General features: G+C 38.4%; 1 protein-coding gene across 1 annotated transcript; it reads left to right on the top strand.

Annotated features, from left to right (window-relative positions):
- Positions 1 to 306: 306 nt before the first annotated feature.
- On the top strand, positions 307 to 2,050 carry LOC139884120 (uncharacterized). Its single transcript, XM_071868191.1, has 5 exons — positions 307 to 433; positions 552 to 775; positions 880 to 1,143; positions 1,627 to 1,786; positions 1,872 to 2,050. The coding sequence occupies exons 1-5, from the start codon at positions 307 to 309 to the stop codon at positions 2,048 to 2,050; spliced, it is 954 nt and encodes a 317-aa protein (XP_071724292.1).
- The last annotated feature ends 6,020 nt before the right edge of the window (positions 2,051 to 8,070 follow it).

Here is an 8,070-nt window from a genome sequence, read left to right as displayed (position 1 = left end):
TTGGCCGAAAGACTTAAAGTGAAATGGAATGGTCCTCCATCAATTAATTGTTTTGAGTGTAAACATCAAATAATTTATTTGTCCTTCGTGGAGAAGGTGAATATTTCTACTTTTCCTTTCAAGAAAAGCATAATACATAGCCTGAAGATGACGGATCAACTAATGGGCCATGTAAGGCTGTTTCCAGGCCCGGTTTATAATACATTGAGGCCCACGTTCCTTTCTTTTGATGTACAGAAGTTGCGAAATCGAATCAGTTTTAAACCGAACTGGAATTAATTATGGCCAAGTTCGGAGCTAATGAAAATGAATTTCGAGTCGACTTATCATTTCAAGAGAGTAACAAGTTCGAAGCCTGGAGTTTTCATCATGTTTCCAAAAAGGCAAAAAGTGAAACAGCAAGTTGGAGAGGGACCCATTTTGGAGATGTTGGGCAAATCACAGTTGACCATCTATTCCAAATGCAATCCCATCCAGGAATCTGACTTCCTCTTATCTTCTTCTGCAAACACAAAGCAAGCACTCTATCTGTTTGTGAGTGTGCCTGACAGAAGAAAAGAGCATGGCATTGGCAACCCCACTCTCTCTGCCTAAACTTCCTTTCACCCCCAGCAAGCCATCATATTGCTCCTCCTCAACTTCAAGAGGGCCATTCATCATCTCCAATTCAATAAAAAGGATTGAAAACAAAGAACAACATGACAAATTAAAGACAATCATCCATAGTCTTAAACCAGCTTCTTTGGCATTGCCTCTCCTTTTATTAGATCCTAAGGCAAGTTCACTCATATCTCTGTCTCTAAACATAATAATGTGATAAAGGTTCTTCCTTTAAACATAAAGTATTCAACTTTATTGAAATTTGTTTGTTTTTTACAGGATGCACTTGCTGCTAATGGTGAACTTGGGATATTGGAAGGGAGGACATTGGCACTTATCCACCCTATTGTAATGGGTGGTTTGTTCTTCTTCACTTTGTGGGCTGGTTACTTGGGTTGGCAATGGAGGAGAGTCAGAACCATTCAAAATGAGATCACTGAGCTAAAGAAACAAGTCAAACCAACACCTGTCACTCCAGAAGGTCAAGCTCTGGAAGGAGCAGCTCCATCTCCCATTGAAATCAAAATCCAACAGCTCACCGAGGTAACAAAAATTCATGGATTTAGACTAAAACAGATGTGTTATAGATGTAGTGATTATGACAATAGTAGGTATCTCAACTTTGGTCAAGTTAGCAACCTTAGTTCCAATGTGTTTACATCCAATCTTTGAAATCGTAAGGCATAACGGTTATTTCCATATGAGAAACCCAACGTGGTATGCCACGTTCCAGTGAAGATGTTGTAACTTGTAAGCCAAGTTTGACTTCTGTTATGGCAGGTACAGATATCTTGCGAATTTGAAACTTCAGCTTGCAAATTGCAAACATTGAAAGTTCAGAAGCCAAATTGAAAAGTTAACCATTGTTTAGTGTCATTCTAATCCCTAGTAGTAGTAGTAGAGATTTTAAGCTTTCCAGTCCAAAGTCTTGGCTTTGTGTTTGAAAATTAATGATAGTTGAATAAATTTGTATTATCTTTTGACAAAATTGTTATTCATTTTCGAAGATCAATTTGTGTCATGTAGGAAAGGAAAGAGTTGCTTAAGGGGTCATTTAGAGACAGGCATTTCAATGCAGGGTCAATTCTGTTAGGATTTGGAGTACTGGAATCTGTTGGTGGAGGAGTCAATACATATCTTAGGACTGGAAAGCTATTTCCAGGTCCCCATTTGTATGCAGGAGCAGGTAAGTTTTCAAGTTTTTCCCAAAATCCTGTTTCCTAGCCAAATGGTTGCAAATCTCACTGTGTTGTGGTTTTTTCGCGTAACAGAAATTACAGTACTATGGGCATTGGCAGCTGCTCTAGTACCTGCAATGCAGAAAGGAAATGAGACTGCCAGGAATCTTCACATCGCGTTGAATGCATTAAATGTTCTTCTTTTCATCTGGCAAATACCAACTGGATTTGATATAGTGTTGAAAGTATTTGAATTCACTAAATGGCCTTGAAGTACAAATTTTTTCTAGTACGACTTTGTCCTCAGATGTTCAGTTCGATTTCCTTGCTAGTGAATCTACTGTACATGCTCTTAAATTTGTTTTATGTCTAAAGTTAAGCATAAAGAAGAATAAAAGTAATGATTTACACAATTCCATGAGAATGTGTTTCATTTCCTGATTTATATGCATTTAGCTTGTTCTTAGTGAATTTATCTAACTAGCTAGGTAGCTTTCCGATCAGGGATTGATTTTTTTTTATTTATTTCATATATTCACCTGGCATGAGATATCTCTGGGAAACATAGAATTTGCATAAATAGAGTTACAACTCAAGTTTACGTTTACTAAACTGGTTAGAAGAAAATTTCAGTCCAAGCTTGTGCATGATGCCAACTCCTTGGACTCATATTAGTATATATTTCTAGCTTCTATGTCTGCCATCCGATAAACTATTAGAAATTGTAGTATATGCCAAAACCATTGTTGACGGTACTAAGGCCACCCAGTCTTCTTTTGTTAAAGAAGAAGAAAATGACTGATATTCCGAGGACCCCACATCCAAGTTCTTTTCTTTCCCTTTTTCAATGGTGGAGCGTCTTTAGTTAACATCTGTTTCAATCACAACCAACGTTTGATAATCCTCTAATGATCTCATCAACCCGTAAGCTTAATCGAAAAAATGTCGGCCTAAGAAGGTTAAAATTGAAGCTTCTTGATGTTTCACAGAGACAACAAATCATAAACAGAGAAAAGAAGAATCACAATCTTTAGATTCTTTACCAATGATCTCACTAACAAGCAAAGTCCAATAGAAGCCATTGTCAAACAGAATAATACAATCCACTAGCAATTGTAAGAATCTAATTATAGTCTAATACTAATAGTAATTGACAGAGACCTGAGCCGTTATTAGCACACCATAGTGAATGTCAACTTCAAGGCAATGGCGAGTTTGAGCCGTCATTTCCTGCATAACCTAAATTCAGTGGATGAATTTATTAGCTGTAAAAGAAAGATACTCTGTTGCATACAACAGTTTTTATGTACGAAAAAGGCAAACTCTTAAGAATGACTCTTGACAAATTGATACCTTACTTTGCGAGCTTTTGTGAAGCTGTATGTTTGTATGTGCTAAGTGAATCAATTCCTTTCTGTTATTCTCTCTCTGTCTCTTGCAGGATTCTATCGTGATCGCCGTGGTTTCCCATCAAAACATTTCTATTTACCTATAAATAATGCCATCCATTAAACCAAATTCCTACAAGTTCCATTTTTCTCTTTTGTTCCTAACTTGTTTGACCTAGACAAGTAATCAAAATGGCAGCTCAGCCACGTCCATGGTTCCGTTTAGCCTCTATTTCAAGGCCTGGACCGCCAATGGAGCCTACTCCGACTCCAACACCACCACCAGCTCAGCCACGTCCACCTATAGCTCGACCACCTACATTTCGGCCTACAGCTCCTCCACCACCAACTCAAGAACCTACACCTCCTCCTCCACCAGCCACCGCCGCTCCTCCACCGCCTCCACCACCACAAAGGCAAACAGCACCACCACTGCCTCAAAGGCCGACAGCACCCCAACAACCACCTCCGGCAGCAGCAGCGAGCGCCTGTCCCTCAACCAACTGCCACTAATGGAGCTTCATCCGTCCCGACATCCCCAATCCAAAGAACTTCAGTGCCAAATTCTCCCGTCAGAACATCTCCTCCGGCAACCACCAGAATCTCCACTCCAGTGCCGTCACCTCCGAAGCCTAGAGCAGCGGCTCCTTCCTATTCAGTCCCAACTTCCCCTGCCAGAACCAATATTCCTAAGACTAATTCTCCAACAAGGGGGAATCCAACTTCAACTTCAGTTACAAATTCTCCTTCTCGTGGAGTGCCTCCACCAGCCACCACCTCCGCCACCATTCTGCCTCAAGCTACGTTTTCTGTCCCAAATTCTCCAGTGAAAACCGTGCCTACAAATTCTCCAACAAGAACAATTCTAAATTCCACTTCAGTGACAAATTCTCCATCTCGTGGAGTTCCCCCAGTGACGTCCACCAATACAACCACCATGGATCGTACATTCAGCCCAAAACAATCTCCGAAGCCAATGGACAAAACCCCTCCTCGGGAATCCTCTAGGCTAACTGCTCCGCCACCGTCTCCATTAACCTTGCCTCCATCACAAATCAAGTCTTATAATGAAGAACCAAAGATTCCATTAGAAGCCGAGCGAAAAACCGTCGTCAATGAAAAGGCTTGGGCATGGCACAATGACAAGAAGAAGGAAACCGCCGCCAAGGAAGCCGACAGAAATAAATCCGGCCACCGCAAGAATTTAACTTCTGATTCCGAAGATGGCGGCACGAGGGTTATCACAATTGCTGGTGAAAACAAAGGAGCTTTCCTGGAAGTTATCCGCTCTCCAAAGAAACATAATGGTCATCATCCTCACAAGATTGGAAGTACAACAACTGACAGCGAGAAATTTCATAGCTACGGAAATACTTCAAGCAGTGATCAAGAAAGGTTTTCGAGAAAGGACAGATATAGTCATCCTCAGAATGGGAAGACGAAGAATACTCTTCCTATGACTGCATTTATGAATAGTAACGTGCAAGGTGTTAACAACTCAATCCTTTTCAATTCGAATTGCTCTCACCATGATCCTGGAGTTCATATGGCTTTCTCTAGGAAAACTCCGGGTGGTGGCTTCCATGTTAAGGATCACAACCACGTCCATGGCGATGGAGCTCATCACGGTCATCACTAATACTGATACAGAGCAAACAAACAGAGTAAAAACGGATTTTCTGTTTTACAATTTGCTTTTGTGTTTAAAATTTTAATTATCTCTCCGGCTAGTATTTGTTTTAACGAGAATAAAAAACAAAGGATTGATGTGGGTTTGCTTAATATTCTTCAATGTTTTGTTCCATAATATTGTTGTGGAGTGACTTTGAAGAATATCATATGTTTTATTTTTAATTTCTATATATAGACAAGAAATTAATAAAGTTTAAAGTTTTCTTCTTAGACTTGATTTAGTGGTCAATATTACATTGCTTTTAGTTTTGTGTTTCGAATCTAGAATAGTAGTTAAAGAGTATATAGTATTGTGTTGACTGAAGCAGACAATGGCCAATGCATTAATGTCAAAAGGTGATCGTATCGATTCCAAAAGGAAGGAAAAAAGTGTCTGATGAGCTTTGTTGATTTGACAAATAAAAAATAGAGGACTTGATCGGTGGTCTGGTGGTCGACACCATTCTCAAACATTGCCTTGTTGACCGAGGCTGGCAAAGCTAATATGTAAACAGTTTATCAGAAATTATGCTATATGATCAAAATAGTTGCTTGATGAGACCAAAGATAGCATCTCTCAATTTTTCAGATCCTACATATTCGTCTGATAACATGAGTTTAAGTTCCAAATTCGATTTTGTAAATTTTCTACATTCGCATTCACCGAGACAGGTTTTATGATCGATAAATCGGAAAAGATATCACTCACAGAAATTATGATTCGACAGTTTTTCTTCACAAATTGTGCGCGCAACAGCAAAAATTCTATATTTGTCAGTATGCTTAATCTAAGTGATACTGTGGTGTATCATTTTCCATAACAATAAGGTTCGGAATTTAAAACAAACCTGTCCGCATTAAGCAGTTTATTAAAATATACAATGCTTGATTTAAGATTGATTGTCTACCACCATCCACGCTGTTACAGGGTCGTTTCTTCGACACAGAAAGATCCTGCACGGTGTAACGATATGGAGATTATCGTCACTAAGAAGAAGAATGGTGAACGGAATCACCGATGAAGTAAGATGAAGATTGAGGAGCAGTTAAGAGAGGTTAGAAGAAGCAGAAGTTATCGAGAGAGAAAGAGTCAAGGAAGAAACGGTTTTTGATTATTATTTTTTTTTATCTAATTACGATGATAATTACATATTAATAGATTTTTCTAATAACTTGGCTAAATCCTACAAAGGCCCATTACACGACAAAATCCTACGAAGCCCATTACAATACGAATATCGTTCTCCGGTGCCATGACACACGGCGTCTTGGGTTCGCTCAAGACCAGCCTCTGGGATACTCTACTCGCGAAAAATCTCAAATTGAATGAGAAACAAAGTATTTGAGAACATAACCTACAGTAAGATCTTTATTAGAATCATCAACAAAGATTACAATTTACAACACACGAGCCTCGCTAAAATCTAAGACTAGTGCACAAGTATGTTGCTGCCTAGAATAAAGATTTTCCTCCCTGAAACAAAACATCCTAATCTACGCCTATTAATAGCCTAAGGCAGAAGACAAGGTCCTAACTTGTGGATAAGTTATGGTAACCGTTTGTGGATAAGTCTTGTCCTGCTAACTGCTCTTCTAGCTTGCGCCACTTGGTGCCTGATGAATTTGGACGCACCTGATGAGTGTCCCTGATGAAGTCGAGTCGAAAGAGCCTGATTGCATTGAGTGCACCCGATCAAGTCGAGTCGCGCATGATCTTTGCGATTGAAAACTCTCCTGACATCGGCTTTTCTACTTCTTTATCATATCCTGTCTTGCTCCGAGTTTCCCTGGAGCCATCCTATAGGTAAAAGATTCTCAAAGCCCCTAAATACCAACTTTATATTTCTTGCATACACTTAATTTATTAAATTTTTCTTTCAGCTTGCAATATGGCGGCAAAGCCTAGAGTTCTAGATACAACACAACTTAATTGGACATATTCATTAGATGATATCTTAATTGATGCATATTTGTATCAACTTAAGAATGAACGTAGAGTTAGCCACAGTTCACTACTTATGTATTGTCATGCATCATGAATGAATGAAGCGTCTAAAGGGCGGACATGCGGAATATCATAATAAGGTCTTAGTAGTTTTCCTTGAAATCCAATAACTCATTAGTTTGAAGAACACAAGAAGATTTAGAACCACAAACGAACAAATTTCTTTTCGAAGAACCGGAGTATACGGATCCACAAATGGTTGTGGTGTCCACTAAAAAATTGCAGAAGATTCCCAAGGAGTCGTGGCGAACAAAAATAAGGACAAGTTGTTCCACTTGGACGAGAACCAAAAATTGTTGTGGAACCTAAACAAATGCAAGAACATGTTCTAGAAAAATGAGCATGGCCACAACTAGTTGCAAAACATATTCAAAAAACACAAATTGTATGTAGAAATCCTGATAGGATGTGACGTCTGCCTACTAGGTATTCTCTCCTAGTAATAGATAATAGTGATGTTTTGGCTGATAGATCAAGATGAGCATTCAACCTATCAAGAAGCTATATCAAGTCTAGACTGGAAATGGGAAGTGCCATGAAATGAAATGCAATCCATATATGACAATCAATTTCGGAACTTGATTGATGCTCTTGAAGGTGTAAAAATCATAGGGTGCAAGTGGACCTTTAAGAAGATAACTTACATGGATGACAATATGCAAACTTATAAAATAAGACTTGTTACACTAGGTTTTTAACAAACTCATAGTATTGAGTAAGACGAAACTTTTTCACCGGTCATTATGCCTAAATCCATAAGGATTCTCTTAGCCATTGTGACATAATATGATTATGAGATATGGCAAATGGACGTTAAGACAACTTTTCTTATTGACAACTTCTCTTAATGGAAACTTACTCAAAGATGTGTACATGACACAACCTAAGGGTTTCGTCCATTCTGATAAATCTGAAAAGATTTGTAAACTTTAGAGATCTATTTAGGGATTAAAGTAAGCATCTCAAAGTTAGAATCTTCGTTTTGATGAAATTGTTAAACAGTTTGGTTTCATTAAAAATGAAGATGAATCTTGTGTAAACAAGAATTTTGGTGGGAACGCAATAATTTTTCTTGTCCTATATGTTGATGACATATGGTTTGGGACGTATTTGCATTATATAAATTATTTAAATATTCATCATTATTTTAATTTTATTTTAAAATATATTATGTAATTGAAGCGCTATTATATAAATAAACATCTTCCTCACTTCGCCTCCACCACCA

The sequence above is a fragment of the Rutidosis leptorrhynchoides genome, unplaced genomic scaffold (assembly GCF_046630445.1).
Source record: "Rutidosis leptorrhynchoides isolate AG116_Rl617_1_P2 unplaced genomic scaffold, CSIRO_AGI_Rlap_v1 contig504, whole genome shotgun sequence".
Lineage (NCBI taxonomy): Eukaryota > Viridiplantae > Streptophyta > Magnoliopsida > Asterales > Asteraceae > Rutidosis > Rutidosis leptorrhynchoides.
The sequence above is the reverse complement of the archived record's forward strand: the minus strand, read 5'-3'. Positions and strand labels throughout refer to the sequence as shown.